General features: G+C 33.3%; 1 protein-coding gene across 1 annotated transcript in view; it reads right to left on the bottom strand.

Moving 5' to 3' along the window:
• Positions 1-2,146: 2,146 nt before the first annotated feature.
• Dhx29 (DExH-box helicase 29) overlaps positions 2,147-21,014 on the bottom strand; it is a 45,439-nt gene continuing 26,571 nt past the window's right edge. Inside the window, exons 13-27 of the mRNA XM_026385945.2 lie at positions 18,095-18,271; positions 17,206-17,346; positions 16,011-16,155; positions 15,773-15,890; positions 14,636-14,720; positions 12,950-13,038; positions 11,818-11,946; positions 11,663-11,738; positions 10,710-10,934; positions 9,513-9,649; positions 8,670-8,763; positions 6,721-7,023; positions 5,892-6,023; positions 4,346-4,442; positions 2,147-2,308 (exon numbers count right to left, since the gene is read on the bottom strand). Of these exons, the coding sequence (XP_026241730.2) occupies positions 2,247-2,308; positions 4,346-4,442; positions 5,892-6,023; positions 6,721-7,023; positions 8,670-8,763; positions 9,513-9,649; positions 10,710-10,934; positions 11,663-11,738; positions 11,818-11,946; positions 12,950-13,038; positions 14,636-14,720; positions 15,773-15,890; positions 16,011-16,155; positions 17,206-17,346; positions 18,095-18,271 (2,010 nt within the window). The 3' untranslated portion in view covers positions 2,147-2,246. The remainder of the gene's footprint in view (positions 2,309-4,345; positions 4,443-5,891; positions 6,024-6,720; positions 7,024-8,669; positions 8,764-9,512; positions 9,650-10,709; positions 10,935-11,662; positions 11,739-11,817; positions 11,947-12,949; positions 13,039-14,635; positions 14,721-15,772; positions 15,891-16,010; positions 16,156-17,205; positions 17,347-18,094; positions 18,272-21,014) is intronic.

The following is a 21,014-nucleotide window of genomic DNA, read 5'->3' on the forward strand; positions in this document are numbered from 1 at the left end:
TCTCTCTCTCTCTCTTTCTGCAGACCCTTAAGGTCAGAGGAGCCGTCACAGCGACCCCAAAGAAAAAGGTATTTGTGTCTCTTGTGTGGTTATTTCGTGCAGCCCAGTTAGCCCAGTTAAACTAGAGTGACCCCTGAGCCTTTTAGTCGCGAGAACAGAAACCCAGCAGTAATGGGAAGCCAGTAAAGGGTTAATCACCCAAGTGGTATAGCTTTTATCTTTCAAAATAGGGAGTTCTATGAGATTTTAAAATTTAAAAATATTTTCTGTTCTTTGATGATTACTCAACTCCTGTATCTTTTTTAAAAAAATATTTAGTTATAGGTGGATGCAGTATCTTTATTTTATTTTTATGTGGTGCTGAGGATCGAACCCAGTGCTTCATGAATGGTAAGGGAGCGCTCTACCTCTAAACTACAACCCCAGCCCATCAACTCCCATATCTTAATCATGTCTGAAGAAGACTAACTTTATGACCCTAGTCTTTTTGTGTATATGTGGTGCTGGAGATTGATGTGAGACACTGATTCACAATATCAAAGGAATAATGGTTATATTTCAGAAATATAAGTAGTTCTAGAGTCATGATGCTTCTGCCACTTATTATCAGTATGATTCTAAACAAGTTATTTCACTTCTCTGTGCCTCAGAGCACAGAGAAATGGGGTTAACACAGTTAACTACCTCACAGGATTTTGTGGAGTACATCAGTTAACAGACAAAACATTTGGGGCAGTAGCTTGCCCATACAAAATGACTGATCAACTTTAGTTCCATCTGTAGGACTCTAGAGTTCCTATGCCTCTGTGTGTCTCAAGCTGAACTGCCTCCAGCACCCCATCTAGCTCTTTCCACTGGCATTCTTCTTTATATTAAGGGCACTTAGGAGGGATTCCAAACTGTTGTCACATGGACTCCCAGCTGTCAAATTCAAATTCCTTGCTATACTGCAAGTAAAACCTAAAATTAGAGACTGTTCCTAAGTATTATTATTCACTTCCATCTACATATAAGTTGATTATTTGTCAACAAATATTAAAACTGATTATCTATTATGAGAGTCAATTGTACTAGTTTTCTATAAAATTCTAATCTTTTGTCCTTCAGATATAATTTCTACCGCTTGATCTAAGAAGGACTGTATTTGAAGTTCACTAACAATCTACTAATGTAAAATGAGAAAGTAACCGAGTGCAGTGGTGCATGCCTGTAATCCCAGCAGTTTGGGAGGCTGAAGCAGGAGGTTCGAAAATTCAAAGCCAGCCTCAGCAACAATGAGGCACTAAGCAACTCAGTGACTGGGGATATGGCTCAGTGGTCAAGTGCCCCTGACTTCTAAAGATTCTCAGGAAGCAAAACAAATAAAATGACTGAAAAATATCTAAACCTACATGTGGTAGCACGTGATAATTCCAGCTACTTGGCTGTAACAGGAGGATTTTGAATCCTAGGCCTGACTAGGTAACATATCAAGACCCTATCTCAAAAAAAAAAAAAGTAACAAAAAGAAAAATATCTATGCATGTTTTACTATCTCAACTTACCTGTTCACTTGTGGGTACCAAAAGTTTGGTTCAAAGGTGGTAATGTTAAAGCTTTGGAATGACGAAATAGGGCAAGTTATCTAACCCAAACTTGATAAATAAAGCATTTGTCATTTCTGGCCATCCTCCAGCACTACATCTTTATGTTTTCTGCTACAGAAAGAGGTGGAATCTATTGGTTGTACACTTATTTAGGTTCCAATTTTGAGTATCAATTGTTAAATAACTAACTTCTGAAGTTGTTCTTTTTTATGGAAATTTAATTATAATTGCTTTTAAGTTCATTTTGTTTTCTGGGCTAAAATGGCCTAAATTCTCCAAACCTCAAGGGCTAGAGGATGAGGCAGCTACTCAGGAAATCACAATACTAAGTTATAGATACTACAGAAGAGGATGAGGCAGCTACTCAGAAAATCACAATACTACATTATAGATACTACAGACAAAGGTCTTGCCCTTAAGGCACATAACGGTGTGCAAAACATGGATGATACCAAAGAATTTATTGTAAATGTAGTGGCAAATACACTGAGAATAATCATCATTAAAAAGTAACTAGAAAATTACACATGTTGAAAGTCTGTGCTTTTTCTTCCCCCACCACCTTTAGGTTAATGGCTAGTACCAACATTTTAGATAATGAAATACTTAATAAGATGGTCCATTTTCACATAATTTCACGATTGTATCTTCATCTTAATTTCAGTATCCATTACTATTCTCTGTTTTAATCAATTCTGTAATGATCTGTAGAATCTTGTCATCTGAGTAAAAGGAAAAAAAAAAAAACCATGAATAAATTCAACACTGGCTAACTTTCCAATGTATATGCATGTAAATAAGAGGAATTCTCTTTAAAATATTTTCTTAAATTAAGAATACAAAATCAAAACCAACAATATTCACTATTTTATACTACTAGAGATGCCTATAAAATATTATTTGTTGTCCTATAAATGTTATCTATTATTATAGTTTCACTATAATTCAACAACAATAACAAAAAAAAATCAACATTTTGGAAAAAAGTCAATATTGATTATGTACAGGCTAAGGTCCAAAGACATAATGTGGTAAAAACGGTTTCTTTTCTTTGTAAGAAATAATTTCTTTAAAAATTCAAGATAAGATGTTTGCTTACAACTTTTTCATCTGGTTGAAATAATCTGAAGGTTCTATTGACTTTTCCATGTTCCTCAGAGTATGGCAGGATTTCCATAAAATGGGCAAGGAAGAAGAAACTGTTATCAGTTTCTTCATGTTTAGACCAAAGGAAATAAAAAATTCTAACAGGGAAGTGTTCTTGGAGAGGTGTCAATGGGGAAGTGACAGGCTTCTCTACATAACAAAGGGAACCAATACCCACTGATTTGACAAACATCAAGAGAGGAGGCATTATTTGCTAAGGTTGTTTTGTTAACAACTACTCTGAAATTGTGACTTCCTAAGAATCTCATAATCACTCTTTTAGAAAAGTTGTAATTATCAGAGCTAATTCTAAATTCTAATACTGAATTCTGCATTTACACTTGGTTTAAATGCTCTGAATTTCAGTGGTTGCAATGGAAATTTTTAAAAATTTTTTTTTGTAGTTGTAAGTGGACAGAATGCCTTTATTTGTTAATTTTTATGTGGTGCTGAGAATCAAACCCAGTGCCTCACACATGCTGGACAAGTGCTCTGCCACTGTGCTAGAGCCTCAATCCTGCAATGGAAATTTTGACAAATGTTATGTGATGGTGTGATGGGAAGCATATAGCACCAACAGGAAGATATTCTCTTCCTACAACTTTATTCTAATCAAGTCTCTATTATACAACCACTAGTGTACAAGAAATACAGGGACTAGAAAACATGTTAAATCAAAGCATAAGAATGTAACCAATCAAAGCCTAAATGTGGAACATTCTCCATTAGAAACACAACCCAAATTATTAAATAAATGAAGTTTGTTAATTTTAATAAATTGCATTTAAAAGGGGGATGATAGTAAAGCAGAAGTGTACAGAATAAAAGACTGAAAAAAAATGGCTACAGGTTTCTTCTATAGAGAGATCAGTATGTCTGGGATATTCCTTTGGACCCTGCATTTTTATAACTGTCAGGATGATTTTTATGGTTTGGGAAGATGACTTAGGTGTCAATTTCAGATTTCTGTTGAAGGATAATTATTTATTTTTTACAGATTAACAATTCTGCATTTGTGAGAAATGCATGGTAAACCTAACAGAAAGTTCCTAATTCTTATTTTTTTAAAATAACTATGTTACTAGTTTACTAGGATGCTAATTAAGTAGCAAAATTTTATGCTCATTTTTATTATCCCTTTTTTTTCTGTGAAATGGTCAATTTAGAAGCAAAGTTTAGAAGAGGTAGGAGTTAAAAGATTTTTTTTTTTTTTTTTTTTTTTTGATACTAGGGATTGAACCCAAGAGTGGTTAACCACTGAGTTAACCCCAGCCTTTTTCTTTATTTTGAAACAAGATCCTGTTAAATTGCAGAGGGCCTTGCTGTCTTTGAACTTGTAATTCTCCTGTCTCAGGGTCCTGTTCTCTGGGATTACAAGTGTGTACTACTATGCCCAGGTAAACTAAAAGAATCTTAAGAGAATATGTAAGTTGTTGAATAATCAGAAATTACCTGAGTTTGATGGAATTCAGCATAAAATAGATTTTATTAAAATTTTTTTAGTCACATGGAATTTATAACTTCAATGTGCTATCGTGTGCTTTAACTTAAATTATAAATACTGTCTTCCACATATATATTCTCTTCCACTGTCACCGTAATCAAACACTTACTTTCAAGGGACATCTTTGGATTTTCAAGCTTTTTTCTTAAAACAGAATCAATGAGAATTCTTAGCTGCTTGAAAATTACAGCTATCTTTACAGGAGCCTGTTGAGAGAAGATGATACATTGGACAAAATTGATCCAGGTGAATTTGAGTGTCTTTAAATAAATTAAGGTAAGACTATATATCTTTCATCTTACCTGCCTTAGCAAAGCTTGATTTTTAACATAAAACACAATGGAAAAACACTAGCAAATTACTTCTAGTAGTTAAGCTATGCAAACATATTGATATTCTTACTAAATTTGATATCTGTTCCCCAAATAAAGCAACTATTATTCCAATAACTTTTCTTATATAACTCGTGGGAGTTAAGACTAAAGTTTGGGGATGGAAAATTTTTAAAAGCTTTATTGAAGTATAACAACAAACCATAAAAACGTACTCATTGTTAAGTATCTAATTTCAATGATTTTTAGCAAATTTATAGAATTGTGCAACCATCACCATAATCCAACAATAGAAATTTCTACCACTTAAACTTTTTTACAAAGTACCAGATAATTTTTTTTTTTTTGTACTAGGGATTATACCTTGTAGTGCTCAACAACTGAGGCACATCCCCAACCCTTTTAAAAATATTTAGAGACAGGGTCTCTCTAAATTGCTTAGGGGCCTCACTAAGTTACTGAGGCTGGCTTTTTTTTTTTTAATTTTTTTTAGATGTAGATGGACATAATACCTTTATTATATTTATTTATTTTTATGTGTGCTGAGGATCAAACCCAGTGCCTCACATGTGCTAGGCAAGCACTCTACCATTGAGCCACAACCCTAGTCCTTGAGGCTGGCTTTGAATGTTCGATCCTCCTGCAACAGCCTTCTGATAATGCTGGGATTACAGCTTGTGCCGTTGTGCCTGGCCAGATACATTTTTTAAGTTAAATGTAAAATTCACCTCTACAGTCCTGGGCATACAGCTATCATGGTGAAGCCTAATAAAATTTTTTAGATTTGCTTAGTTTAACCTGGTCGATGTTGATGGTGCTACAAAGAAACAGATGCACTTATTGCCAGAAAGACTTATTGGTCTTTGTGTGGCCAAACACAGTGGAATGAATGATCTTGAATTTGGGGACCAATAATTCTACATCTGAATCTTGCTCTACCAATAACTAATCCATGTAATCTAGAAAAGTATTTCTATATAGCAGCATCTCCATAGAAAGGAAATTATAAAAAATATCTAATAAGATTATTAAGATATCATATTTGAGATAATCCATATGAAATTAACTATTGATATACCTAACACATGACAAGTTAATAATTGTTACTGATAACAAATATATATACTTTTATAATAGCAATATAATTTGATTTCTAAATTTAATAGATTTAAAACCATACAGGCAGGATAAAATAAAGAAGTCATTTATTTTAAATTGTAAGAAGAAAGTAAGCAAATCTCAATAAAAACTTAAAAATCTACTTCAATGTTATTAGAAGTTGAAAATTTTTATATAATGAATAAAATCAGCTGTGCTCTGTACCTGAAAATAGATCCAGCCATCAACAGAAAGAAGACGTTCTCTGTGTTGAACTTCTATATCACCACCAAAGAGTAAAACTGGAAAAGGGGTTATTAGGGTTGTTTCCCTCAAATACACTCTGGCATACCTTATCTACATTAGAAAAAAAAGGGGAGAGAAACAACTTCACAGTCTAAAAACAAAAAATTCATTTATCTGTTTCATATAAGCATTTTTCAATAATGTGACTCTATTTTAAATCATTCTCTTATGTGAATTTTTAAATTCTGCAATAATTACTATTATCACCTATGTATTAAAAGGCATTTTAAATATTATCTGTAAGGTTGAATTATATGCCTTGACCATAAATGAAACTATGTATAAGTAATTATTTAATGATATTAAATAATTAATGTCATAATGTTATGATTACATTTCAAAGTTTCTGGTTTCTAGATAAATGTTCAGTCAGTCAATAATTTCTCATGTTTTACATTTAAGTTTGATAATATATTGAGTGTTTTCAAGCCAGTGCTAGAAATTATGGATTCTTGTTACTTGGTCTTTTTTCCCTTTTGAAACTTTATTAACTGATACCTTAATTAACTATCTGTTATAACTGTCTTTATTCCAAGTACAAAATTCAGAGAAAATTCTACTATTTTTCTCTTATTAAATGAAAAAGACTAAGTATTATTTTTGAGAAGCTATGTATGTACATCTAGATTTCAAACACAAAATAGAATAGCTCAATTTGAGAAGTTAGATATTTGTTGGGACGTAACTTGTTATAAATGACTTCTAGAAAAATGTTCTGAAAACTAGAATTTAAGAACAAGTACTTTACCTTCTCCTGGTATAAGAGCCATCCATGAGTTTGTAAATCACGATTTACTGAGGATGGATGTACTTGTGCTTTGCCTTGGGCTGTTTCCACTATGCAAGCCAATTTTTCTGTAACATCCACTGACTTTGTATAGATTATCTTCCCCACATTGTCATACAGTCCAGCAGCCAATACAGCTTTAAGAAGGGCAATTTCTTGGAAAGAGAGGGTCTGTGATGCTCTGTTTTCCTCCCAGCTGGTAGAAGTTGAGGCAGATGAAAATCCTGCAGCCTTAACCAACTTTATTAATTCCTGCTTTACATCCTAGATTGATTTATGATTTTTAAAAAAGACATAATCACAATTGATTAAAATAGAGAAATTTCCAAATAACTTTGTAATTTGTATTACTGTTTTCCATAAAAAACAGACAAGATGCTAAATTATTATTTAGTTGACTATCACCCAAATTAAGTTAGGGTAGAGAAAAGAGACACTGGAAAGTTAAGAATTAGAGCCAGATCTTTCACCATGGTAAGATTTTAGATGTTATAAAATATAACCATTTCTATGAGAGCTGTTTCAGTAGTAGCTATCCTTTTTTTACTCAATGAGGATGGTCACAGAATAACAATGAAAAAGAATTAAAGAACTGTGATTACGTTCTCTACCTTTTGTCTCTGGGAATCTCACCTTAATTTCCTAAAGAATTGGACTTCTTTTAATCTAAAATTGTGACCTAAAACATTTTTCTACCTTTAACAGTGCCAATCAGCAAAGATTACTACAGGAAGGATGAACATTTTTCAAAGTACACAGGATATAAGTAATTAAAAGGTGACATTTACACTTAGGATATTCTTTAGGCTTTTGGTCTGGGGTAAAATAAACACCGATTCTAGGGGAGGAAAGACCAAACAGCTGCTCTAACACCAGAGTTGGCAAAGAGATCTAAAACCTTACAGGTCAGAGTAGGTGAAGAAAAGGATCAGACAAAGAAGGCAGTGAGAGACAATCTGGAGGTTGGGGGAAGGTAAGGTTTAAGTTAAAGGAGAAAGGGCTAAATTAAAGAAATTGCCACCTTTGGGCCAAGTAACCAGTATTTCCACATACTGAATCTCAGTCAGTTGGCCCAGAGTGGCTATTTTCAGAATGTAAGAAACTCTATAGGATGATTTACCTGGTTTGTTAAAAAACGAAACAAAACAAAAAGGAAAAAACAGGAGGGGGTAACTATAGATTAAGAGACTTAAGGGATATATCAACCAAATTTAATGGGTATTCCTTGTTTGGATCATGATTTGAATTAAAAAAATTTATGAGATCATTAGGGATATTTAAGCACTGTATAAATATTAAGAAATTTTTTAAAAGGTGTGAAAATATTAAGGAAAACAAAAATCCCATATTTCAGATATACATAATGATCTGATGCCTTGGATGTGCTTGAAAATAATCTAGAGGGCAATCAGTAGGAGAATATAAATTAAAACAAGATTGATCACATGTTGATAATTATGGAAGCAGGAAATGGTTACCCGGAAGTTCATTATAATAGTCTGTCTATATTTTAGTATATTGAAGAAAACAATTTTCCACATTCAGAACTGTAAATTATGCCCCTTTGACATTCTTTTTTTAAGTGGAACCGAGACTGATAGAGGTTAGCTATCCTAATTCCCATACTAGTGTTATTTCTAAGGAAATATGCTGCCTCTTTAAAACAAAAAATCATTTCCCAAATATATATAATTGTTAAGTACTATTTTAAATCACTTTGTCATACATATTGGTTACTTGTTGGAAGTAACAATGGAACAAAAATTATAAAGTTTATTAATTCAGTAAGTATTTATTAAATTCTTACTGTGTGTCAAGCACTATCCTATACATTCTTCTTCTTCCCCCCTCCACCTAAAAATAAGCCTATCATAGTTTTCCATCTGACTTTAGAGAAGTGTGTTAATTACCTCTAGGGTTAACAGTGATGTTCTATTAAGAAAGTTCCTTCGGCAATACATGATTTCAGATCGATAGCCTCCTTCTTGCCGTGCTTTCTTCCATCTAGATAAATGAAATGTTGATAAATGAATAAAGTTTATGTTTTCTTTCTAAGCTTTCTTTTTCAGAGGTTGTAACCAAAGTAAGGTTTAATTAAATTATAATCATTTAAAGAGAAAGGTTCTTGCTTTTTATAGCAGCTACATTTATATAAGAATTTCAACTACAACATAAACTTTTTGTTTACATATAGTAATAAATTACTAAATGACTCCAAACATGATAAATGAATATATGTAATCTCAAGAAAATTGTTTTTAAATTTTTTTTTTAAGAGAGAGAGAGAGAGAATTTTAATATTTATTTTTTAGTTTTCAGCGGACACAACATCTTTATTTGCTGAGGATCGAACCTGGGCCACATGCATGCCAGGTGAGCGCGCTACCAGCTTGAGCCACATCCCCAGCCCTTGTTTTTAAATTTTAAAAAGCATAAAACTATGAAATTCTAACATACTGTGACAAATGAAAAAAAGTTGAAATGTCAATAATTTTAATGACAAAGATTTCATTTCTTAAAAAGTAAATAACCTCAGGTCATTAGTATATTGATACCATGTAGATTCTTTCTTTCTTTTTTTTTTTAAGAGAGAGAATTTTTTAATATATATTTATTTATTTTTAGTTTTTGGCGGACACAACATCTTTGTTTGTATGTGATGCTGAGGATCGAACTTGGGCCGCATGCATGCCAGGAGAGCGTGCTACCGCTTGAGCCACATCCCTAGCCCACCATGTAGATTATTTCTTTACCCTAGATAAGCATTGTAGATTGTCAGATGGTCTGAATCTGCCATAGCCAAAGCTGATTTTGCAAGATCTGCTTCATCTTTTCGACCAATTGGTGTGGTAAAAGGAGACTTCTCTGTCATAACTGCTGCCAGTGTTGCCTATCCATAAATAACCAAATAATTTATCATTAGAAGTATACACTGAAACAGATTTATAAAAGAAAGCAAATCATAAAACAATCACACTGTAAGTTGTCCTTATTTTTAATAATACCATATTCCATCATAGCTAACTTATATTTTCATTTTAAGTAGTAACTCTCAGTTTCATTTTAAAAATGCATTACTTTATTTTTATCTTTTGTAGGAGGTAAGGAACCCAAATTAGAGAAAAAAACTGAAAATGTATATAAGTGATTTATAGTCTGTCATGTAGGTAGAGGCAACCTCAGAATCTCAGCTCAGTTATCTTAACTCCTACTGCTAAATCATGGATTGCCATGCCCTTTAAGAAAATATGTTTAACTTGTTGCAACTTTTCAAACTATCATGGTAGAGGTAATTTTTTGAATTTGGCACAATCCTGGTGAGTAACCCCTTCCTCTCTTCCTTCTTTCCTCCCTCCCCCTCTCTCTTCCTTCTTTTCTCTTTTTGTGGTGCTAGGGATCAAATCTAGGGTCTCATGCATGGTAGGCAAGTGCTCTACCATGAATGACATCCTCAACCCCACACCTAGATCTAATTACTAAAGAAAAAGAGAGAAAATAATAGTTGTTTTTAAACAACCTTTATTTATACCCAGAAAAGGACACAGCTTGATAAAGACAGTGCAGAATATGTGCCCAAAGATTCAGACAGATGCATAGAATGAATGAATGAATGGAGAAAACAGAATCCTGATAACTACTGGCCCAGAAAGGGAACACAGATAAAAGAAAAAAAAATAAGTTTTGATTCTACTTTTCAAAATCTGTGGTGTTTAAAACTTCCTTTGAACTATCTACCATATATTCAACTAAATAAATATTTCAAGTGGGTTGTTTGATAGCAAAAGTTCAGACAAACTGAAGTCACATAAAAGTACCTGTAGTATACTTAAGTGAATGAATTAGATTTTCAAGTATATAAAATAAAAATTTAAAATTTAAAAATTATTTCCAAACTTGACAATTTCCTAGCAAAATGACATTTAAAGTAGCAGCAGTATCATTTCACTTACCACCGGATCGAGACAGCCAAATATGGCACCAAAAATAAGCATCTTGCCAATTTTGACATTCACAGGTAAAGCTGCAAGGTGTTGGCCCAATGGAGTCAGTTTAGGTTCATTTAGTTCACAAGCTCCAATTTTTCGGAGTAAATTCATTGCATTGCTGATTACTTGAAGCTGAGGAGGATCTAAAGCTTTGCATAGGAAATCCTCAGGAGAACCAAGATTACATTTCTGCAGATTGAAAGAGTGATAAAATTGGTATGTGAGCAGAAAGAATTGATACTACACAAACAGTGGAACTAAATTTTGAGTTCAGTAAAATTTTAAGCAAAGAGGGTAAATGTGTAAGGTTATCCCTATTATTTTTCTTATGGTGGGGCTGGGGGAGACGTATGTATTTGGAGGCAAAGGTAGAAAAGAGGATGAGATCTTCCAGTCCACATTTTTGGTTTCTTCACTACTGATTTTAGTCAAAACTCTAAGAAAAGGAGGATATTATCAGTCTAGAAGTCCTTGGTCTGTTAGTGCTTCTCAATTTCAGCATTACTAAAAGTTTGTGCTGGGTAGTACTTTGTTTTAGGGAGCTGTCCTGTGCATTATTCATATGTTCAGCAGCATCCCTCATCGCTACCCACTAGAGACCAGGAACACTTATCCCCTGCCAGTTATGAAACCCAAAAAATGTCTCTAGACAACTCCACATGTCCCCCTGATAAGAACTACTGATCTAGGTTGTATTTCAATACATATGCTGTATTTTAATAGAAAGTATGAGTATTTATGGCAAAATCAAAGCACAGTGGATTTGTACTTATAAAAAGATGGAAAGGAGCACATATTAAAGAATAAGATACTTGAAAATCTATAAAGTAACATAAGGCAAGATAAGTTTATATTTTTTTTTTTTGTAAAAAGGGTGAAGAACAAAAAAATTCATCTAAGTTCCTAATAACAAATACCATAATATGAAGACATAATTCCTCCAGAGGTACACGCAAGATTTCAGGAACAGAATAGTCCATAAAGCCTTCAAATCTGAAAAATAAGATAATATTTATCTGGAATGCCACCTAGTATTGATTTGGTCTTTTTGAATTTGAGTTCGGTGCCATACCTCTCTCTCGTGTATAATCGAAAGCAGAAGCCATCTCGGACCCGCCCAGCTCTCCCCTGGCGCTGCAGAGCACTAGCTTTACTCACAAAAGTTTCGACCAAGGAACTCATTTGACTGCTTTCATGGTACCTAAAGAAATGTTTTAGGAGAAAATAAGTAGATAACTCACATCAAAATTGGAAAAACCCAGAAATATTTAACTATTTAACTCTTAACATTAAGTTAAAAGTAGGTTGTTTTGATAATGAAGTTTTTAATACCAAATTAAAAGCTCTAGTACAAGGAAAAAAGACAAGCTCGTGTCACTTACCCTTTCTCAAATTAATCTGATCAAGGATTTTTTTTTTTTTTTTTTTAGTGGAATACCTATGTAACAAGAATTCTTTGAAATAGTTTCAGAAGTGCTAGTGTCAACATTAAAATTCATCATACCTTTCATAAGGTAAGTTAAACACTGAAAACATTTCCTCTAGAGGTACAATCAAGAACTTATTTTTTATTTGACAGTATGATTTTTCAAATATTTCTACAGTGTCCTAACATTAGGAATAGTGTATGTAATTATAAAGTAGTAAAGGCAGTGTACCCAATTTATGCAATATAAATATTAAAATATTTATAAAGTAGTAATTGTTTTGTTGGTGATTTAGTTAAGATTATCTGTAATGTTTCAGTTACTGTACAAGGCACTTTCAATTAGGATATCTTCATTTTTCTCACTTACACATAAAAAAACTGACGATTAGAAAGTTTTTACTTTCTTCAAGATAACAAATCAGAGATTTAAATCCAGCTGACTCTAGATTTATGTCCTTTTGTTATTATCCCACAAATAATGTTTTTGTTAAACGATTTATTTTAGAAACAAATCTACAAAAAGTAATGTAAAAATTTTTTAGCACTTTCCTAAAAGTAGTAGCACAATGGCCTCACAACCCCATGAAATGAAATTCTTAACATTTAGCTTCAGACTTTTTAAAGTTTCCTATAGCTTTTCTAAGGCTTTTTGCTTTGGGCAGAATTAAGACATTTGGGATTTTCCCTATATGATTCTGTAATTTCTCCTAACAATTCAAGAGCCCCAAACTCTTTCTAGGTTAAAAATGTCTTGATCCGGGAAATTCAAACTTACTTATTTTCTTTTGTTCTTCCAGTATCAATTACAAATACAACATCTGGAATAGTGATACCCGTCTCTGCAATATTTGTTGCTAAAACAATCTGAAAATAAACAAAACGCTAAAACATTTAAACAACTTTCAGCAACATATCATCATTTAAACTTCTTTAGATAGTTTGAACTGATGAATTTTTAGTATTGTTCGTTTTTGAGACAGCATCTCATTAGGTTGCCCAGGCTAGTCTCAAACTCATGGGCTCAACGATCCGCCCACTTTAGCCTCCCAAGTAGCTAAAATTACAAGTGTGCATCATCATGCCCAGCAGAACTGATGAATTTTTAAAAGTGAATTTCAATTTCATTCACAAAAAAATATTTTATTATTTTGTAATTAATTTGCTCTAGTTTCATCAGCTCAGTTTATTAAAGTTGATTTTTATTATAAGAAAAGCAACATTCCCCTAATTCTAGTAAATCATCTTAAAAATGACAGAAGTAGAATGGGAAACTGGGTCAGTGAATGGAGACAGCTCAGTACAACCATTCAGATTTCTTAGAAAGAAAAAAAAAAAAAAGCAGATGATTGACAACTGCTTACTATCCTGCTTCTTTATATCTTTGCTTTATGAGTTTGTCCTGAATTACCTCACCTGTGAATCAGGAGGTAGAAACAGATAAATTCTGCAGTCTAAAATCTCTAGTTCTAAAATTATTAACAGTGATTACTGAATAGTGCAATCTTCTGCATTTCTATGTTGTTGTTGAATAACTGGAGATAAAACTTAGGAAATTCTGAGTCAAATCCAATAAGCATTGCTATACTTCTGTGTATTTTGATATTGAATAATTGCTTCTTATTCATTTATTCTAGGAAATGAAACCCAGATTATGAAGAGCTGGATGGGACCTATGTGATCATTATATTTCAATAGTGTTTAATTTTTAATTTTTTTCCTTTGGGTTAAGAGATGGAACTCTTTTCAAACAAAATCTTACAGGGAAGCCCAAATGTTGAAGATCAGAGCATAGCCTCAGGATCCCTATAGTTCTCAAGGCACAGTTAGAAAATCATCAGTTTAATTCAACCTTTCTTAAAGAAAAGTGAGGTTGAGTAGTTGTCAAAGACTACACAGATGGTGGCAATTTAGCAACTAGAAACCAGGCCTCTTGCATTACAGTCAGGCTCTTTCCAACAGCTATCTTTCCCATAGTTCCTAGATTGTGCTCAGAGAAAGGGTTCAGAATCTGAGATACTCTTTGTCAAGAAGAATCCTGAGGAGAGGACAAAATGAAAATACTGAGACTATTTCCATAATATAATGATCTTTGTACTATAAAAATATTCAGGAAAAAAACAGCTTAGAAATAGGAATTCTCCTGGGACTTAAACAGCTCCTGATATCCAATTTCCTTCAAAATGCCTTCCTGGGAAAAGTAGTGATTTGTTTTTTTCACAAGCAACATTTATGCCATATTCTCAACTACTATTCCCGTCAAAAGTCTTGTCCCTTTAATAGCATGTAATGTAAATATTCAAATGCTTGAGTTTTAATATTGGGTTCACTTCTGACTCAAGTAGAGCACTAGGAGTCTGTCATGAGTAAGTATTTAATAATTTCCTTTGATCATAAAAAGTCATAATGTTTTCATGAAATATGATCAGGTGGATCACTATAAATTTGATGTACTGAATTTTACCTTCCTGACTCCTGGAGGAGGAAGTGTGAATGCTGCTGCTTGATCTTGAGTTGAAAGAATAGAATGCAGAGCTATCACCTTATATCTGAAAGTTAAAATCATAGTTCTTAGCAAGAGTTTCCCTTTAGAAGACACTGCAAAGAATAACAAAGTTTATTTGCATATAGAAAGCAATTTTCAAAGGTTTATCATGAAAAATTTAAACACACAAAAGTTCACAGAATAGTTGAATAAAATCCCATGTAATATGAACAAGTTACAGATTGAATATCCCTTCTCTGAAATGCTTGGGGTAAGAATTGTTTCAGATTTTTAAACATTTAGAACTTTGAATTTTGTATTAAGGTGGCTCAAATTGTATATGAAATATAGGGTCTAAAGAATTTTTTAAAATGTCATAATGTTAATGTGAAAACCGTGATATCAATAGTAAACTATATCAGAACAGATGAACAGTTGCTTAAATATGATAATTTATAATGTTGTTGAGTTATTTTGTGGGGTGGTGCTGGGGATTGAACTCAGGGGCCCTCAATCACTGAGTCACATCCCCAGCCCTATTTTGTATTTTATTTAGAGACAGGGTCTCATGTGTTGCTTAACACTTCACTGTTGCTGAGGCTGGCTTTGAACTTGCGATCCTCCTGCCTCAGCTTCCCGAACTGCTGGAGTTATAGGCATGCACCACCATGCCTAGCTTCTTGTTGTTTTTATAAGATTAAGTGGATTGGGGGGAGAGTCACCATTTTATGCTTAATCACAGGATTCTCTCTACTTAATCATACTAAGAAAATAGAACAAATGCAGCTATAGTATGTAAAAATTTTTATTATATGAAATGCTATAATAGAAATATTAAACATAAAGATTTAACTCACCGTTTACAATTTTTACTTAAGGTGAAAAGACTTTGAAAACTCTGATTAAGACTTTTTTGTTAATATGTATTTTTTTAGTTGAGGGTAGATACAAAATACCTTTACTTTATTTTTATGTGGTGCTAGGGATCGAACCCAGTGCCTCACGTGCTAGGTAAGTGCTCTACCACTAAGCCACAACCCCAGCCCAAGACTTTTAATGTTTCAAATGTTTTTCTATCTTAAAATTACAAGGAATATAGTGAAGATTTGTAGTTACCGTTCAGAATAAAATCTTCTATCATTTGACAGGAGATCATACAACTGTTGAATATGAGCAAGACCTGGTAAAAAGATCAATACTGCTCCTTCAATATTTCTGAATTGGGGACTTTTGTCTGAAATTTTTTAAAAAGATAAAATATTGAAGATTAAAAAAACAGCATCTAAAATACTAATAAAATAGATAATAAAATAAAGAAATATTTTATCAAAACAGAGAGACACTAGAAATATACCTAAATATACAAGAAGTTCCAGAATGAGATCCAGGTTGATTTTATGAGGATTCATGTAGGAAATAGCATGCTGAGTGCGGTTGCTGTACTTTTGGTAAAAAGGATTTAAGTCGGCACTTGTTCCAGTATAAACTGGAATGTGTTCCTAAAAGAAACACACCACAGAGAGCTGAATGAAAACATTAAATATTATTGTAAGAAAAAGAAGAAAAACGAAGTTATTTACATCCATTCAAATCTACTTTTTTCATTGTCACCATTACTGTTGTTAAAATACAGCAAGAGTACAATTTTCAAGTGGAAAAAATTTAAAACTTCAAATCTCTCCTATAATTTATGTATTATTCTGTGGCATTTAAAAAGCAGTCAGGCCAAGAGAGGACATAATAATTTTAATATGGTAATTTATACCTACCTCATTCCTCCTACATTCTACTTTGGCTATAAATTCCAATAATCTCTTTTGAAATAACTAAACTTTTCTAAAGTTGTTTTTTTAGTTTGTAATTCCTATCTTTGGAATTTTAGAGAAAGATTTTAACTTTTGCTTTCTGGGGTTATCTGTCTTTTAAAAGATAAAGTAACTTTGATTTTGTATTTCCATCAGTTTGGATATTTGCATGAAATGTCATAGATGTACTCAAAATGCTGGATGTAGTACCACTGGTTAAAATGTCAGATAATGTAGCTTTCCTGATGTTTCTAAAAACACACAATTGAGACTAACTCCCTAGGAAGAATGTGCTTGCCCCAAATAGTGTCCCTATATATCGAAGACTGGCTCTTGCCAGGAGGGAGGGTACTAAGAAGACCAATGGCAAAGATCTAGATTTTGGGCCTGCACCATCTAATCACTTATGGTGAAAAGGCAAAGTATATAAAACCACTATGAATTTACTCCTTAATAATTGATCACTGCTATGAAATTGTTATAAAAGCTGCTTCTTATTTACATAGTCCTTGAATTTTTTATGTATTTGAATGGCCCAGAACAAAGTAAGAGAACAATTATATTACAAATTAAAGACTATAAAACAATACTTAAAAAATGATCTTTAAACTTTATTCACACTCGTATTTGTTTCTCTTCTACCAAACTGTACCCAAATCTATTTCGTGAGCCATATGAAATTCACATGACAGGTTATGCCCTGGATATCAACACTAGATCTCTTTCAAAAGATTTTCTTCTTACGTGGTACTTTTTTATCCCCCCAGCTTTGCCAGTGACATTAAGGGTTATTTCTTCTTCCTCCTCTAGAAATTTTTGACAATATTCCGAGTCTTTTTCCAACACAAAGCCTGTTTCTTCTATTATATCTTCAAGATGAAAAACCTGCATAGAGTAAGGCAGATAAATGGGTGAACCCAAATTCATTTCAGAAATATAATAAAAAGGGGATTATCACCTTTTGAATGTTACTAAACTAGATTATGAAAACAATTTTTTTCAGTATTACTTGGAAATGAAGAATTTTGTTAATACAGGTGGGTTTGTCACTTAAGTCTCAGGACAAATTACATTATGGTGTATTTTTTAAATGTGAAAATGGATAAAAGAATAGACTTCAGCAGCTGAACTAAAAAGATAAGCATTAAAATCAGGCAGAAGGGGCTGGGGTTGTGGCTCAGCGGTAGAGTGCTCGCCTAGCACATGCAAGGCCCTGGGTTCGATCCTCAGCACCACATAAAAATAAATAAATAACAATATTGTGTCCAAATCAGGCAGAAAAGAAGCTTCAAAGGCGACCCTAAGTTTGAGAATAGGTTTAAAAAAAAAAAAAAAAAAAAGGAGTCCTTAAAGCCAGGTAGCCACTCTCAATCTGGATACAATGGTTTTAATGTAGAACTAAGTTTTATGTTCTGTAGCCCTTAGGTCAGTTGTCAGAACACTCCTTTCCATCCGGTCCTCTCTCAGGCAACAGCACCAGCCATGTTATTCTCAAGGCTATCTCCAGGCCCTCTCTCGACTTGTAGAACCCAAGGAATAGTTTGGGGCTCAAACTACAAGGGACTATGTTCTGGGAAAACTCTATGGTATGAATGCAGCTTTTGCTTACACACATACTACAAGAAAAACTTACCTCAACAGGATAACTTCTTCCTGAAATTCTGAGAATAGGGCAGTGTGTGAAATACGTAGAGAACTTTTCACTGTCCACAGTGGCACTCATCAGAATCAAGTGTAGATCAGAACGTTTCTGTAAAATTTCCTTCAAGATAACTAATAGGAAATCTGATTGGACACTTCTTTCATGAACCTAATATAAAGATATACCAAAATTAATCATATATAAGGTCTAGTAAGAGGTTTAAACAATTCCACTTGCCACACTGTAGGCTTCTACCCCAGGATATGGCTTGGAGATCAGACCACATGTGGCTGATAAGAGTAGGCTGTCTCTCAAACTTTACTTAACTCTCTGCTATTAATATAAAACTCTACTATTACCACTACAGAAGACAGATGGTTTATCTACTATGTAGGAAAAATGGAGATAATCAGTAGCAATCTGACAGGTTCACTATTACCATCCACCAAAAAGAATTTTATGCCCTTCAGTGCATGCACTTTAGGGAAGATCACTGTGAATCTCCTATACAGCATAAACAAGATATATTCTCAGGACTTAACAAATATCTGCTAAATATACAAGTCTATCTTCTTTCTATACTCTTATTTCTATCCCTTTTATAACAGACTGAAAGTAGCATACAAGATAAACTACATCAAGATAACAAAACTGTGTTTATCATTCACTGGCTTGGAAGGCAGGCAGTAGTGGTTAAGTGTTTGAGTTCTGGAATCAATTATTTCGGCTTAGTTCTTGGCTTAGTGATTTCAGTCAAGTTATTTAACTATCTCCAGGTCTATTTCTTTTTCTATAAAAGGAAAACACAAATTATGTAAACTTCATAGAGCTGTTGGGATAATCAAATGAGATTAAACAAAATCTTCAAAACAGAGCCCACCAAACAGTAAGTTCTCAGCATTTTGTTAGATGCTGAGGTTTGCAAAAAAAATCCAGACAGTTTTCTTTATTTAAGGATTTTTAGTCATTCGGAATATTGTATATGGTGGCCCAAAATCACATTGATGGGTAGCTAATTCAGGTGATCAGGAAAGGTACCAAGAAAAATTGCCAATAATTCTGAGAATTGAATGATGAGTTTGAAAAAAGGTAGTGGGAAGATAAAAAAACAAAACAAAACAAACAAACAAAAAAACCCAAACAACAACAAAAAAACCACAGGATGAGAAAGGGAGGACAGGGTGTTAGGTCAAGGGACACCAGCATATAAAATCATGGTATATTCACAAGGCCCTATGTTCAATCTCTAGCACCAAATAAATAAATAAATAAATAAATAAATAAAATAAGATGGAAAGGGAGATTGTAATGTACTTCAGGGGAAAATAGAAACTCCAGAGGTACCCCTTTAATAGTTGTGTAAGATCATGTTAGAGAGCTGAGACTTCATGCTAATAAGTCAAGGAGGGCAGTGATTAAAGTATTTTAAAGCAGGGGAATCATATGGTTTGTGTTTTATTTTAAAAATAAATGCTCAGGAGTCTGAGCAGGATTGAGAGTTCAACATCAGCCTCAGCAACTTAGTGAAGACTTGTCTCAAAATAAAAAATGAAAAGGGGATGTGGTTCAAAGGTTAAGTGGTCCTGGGTTCAATTCCTGGTACAAAAAAAAAAAAAAAAGGCTACTGGCTATAGTTGGTCAATGTAATAGAGGAGAACAAAACAGAAAGCTGAAGTTCAATTCATGAGAGGCTTTTATAGTAATTAATAAGATGTTGTGGTCTCATACAAGGGTGATACCAATGAATTTAGAAAAAAGTGAATGAGCTTCAGAAAGGCAGAATAAACATGAATAGGTGAAAGGATTTAGGGGACTTGGGAGAAAGAAAGAAAAGCTTAGATGTTTTTACTTTGGGGATTTGACTAGGTGATTGTCAGGATCATTCACTGAGATTCAGTGAAGAGAAGGGGCAAGATACAAGGAATGAGCAGAAGGGGTGATGCTGAGTTTTGGAAATGCTGAATTCCAAGTTCCTGAGACTGAAAGTATCTAGAAGGTGGTTGGATATTTACATTTGAAGGTCAGGGAAGAAAACACCTGATGGATGACATGGGTCTGGCAAACCTCATCAAACAGATGATAATCAATACAGATAAAGATTGCATTAAAAATAAAAGAAGAAGATAAAATATGTAGACTATTAAGATCACTTGGTATAGGTGTTCAAAAATTGTATGTAAGTATATGAGCAGCCAGCAAAAAAAGTTACTTAATCTACACACTGACTATAAACTAAAACCAATCATACAATTCCCCAGGGAATGGCCAGTAGTACTGTTTTGAGCATCTTCATAAAAGAGTCTTGTATAATATAATGAACTCTGCCAAACATCTCTTACATCCTTATATTTAACATGATAATGAATTTCACTGGGCTTATTTTATTCTTACTATATTGTTCAAGGGGTTGATGGTATGGCAGGGAAGCTCAATTCTGTTAATCATGTCTACAATATACGGCTAATACCAAACATCAAAGAAAACACCTTCTGGAAGTTGATCTGGTTTTTAAATTACAGTTCATCTGGATCTCTATTTACCAAGCATTTTTCTGCTAATAATTTGGAGGTTCTGGGAATTTACTGACTGACAGAAATAATTCAACTCACCTAGGAGTAAATATTTCTCATTATAAATATATTTTTTGCCTCATTCTGACTCTTGATGGTACTGATATAATATAGGTCTAAGCCATGCAAAGCCATAGCTGTGACACTCATCATCCTGTGAACCCTATGGGTAACGCTTCCAGGGAGAAGGAGTTACCCAAGGGCCTACTAAACAGCCATTTGGCCTCCTTTTAACATGTTAGTGATAAGGTACAATCTGCCCCCATTAAGGAAAAAAGACTCCTTACATAAAAATTCCTATACTTACCTACTACCACAATATTAACTATTAATATTTCTAT

Source organism: Urocitellus parryii, chromosome 1, assembly GCF_045843805.1.
Source record: "Urocitellus parryii isolate mUroPar1 chromosome 1, mUroPar1.hap1, whole genome shotgun sequence".
NCBI lineage: Eukaryota > Metazoa > Chordata > Mammalia > Rodentia > Sciuridae > Urocitellus > Urocitellus parryii.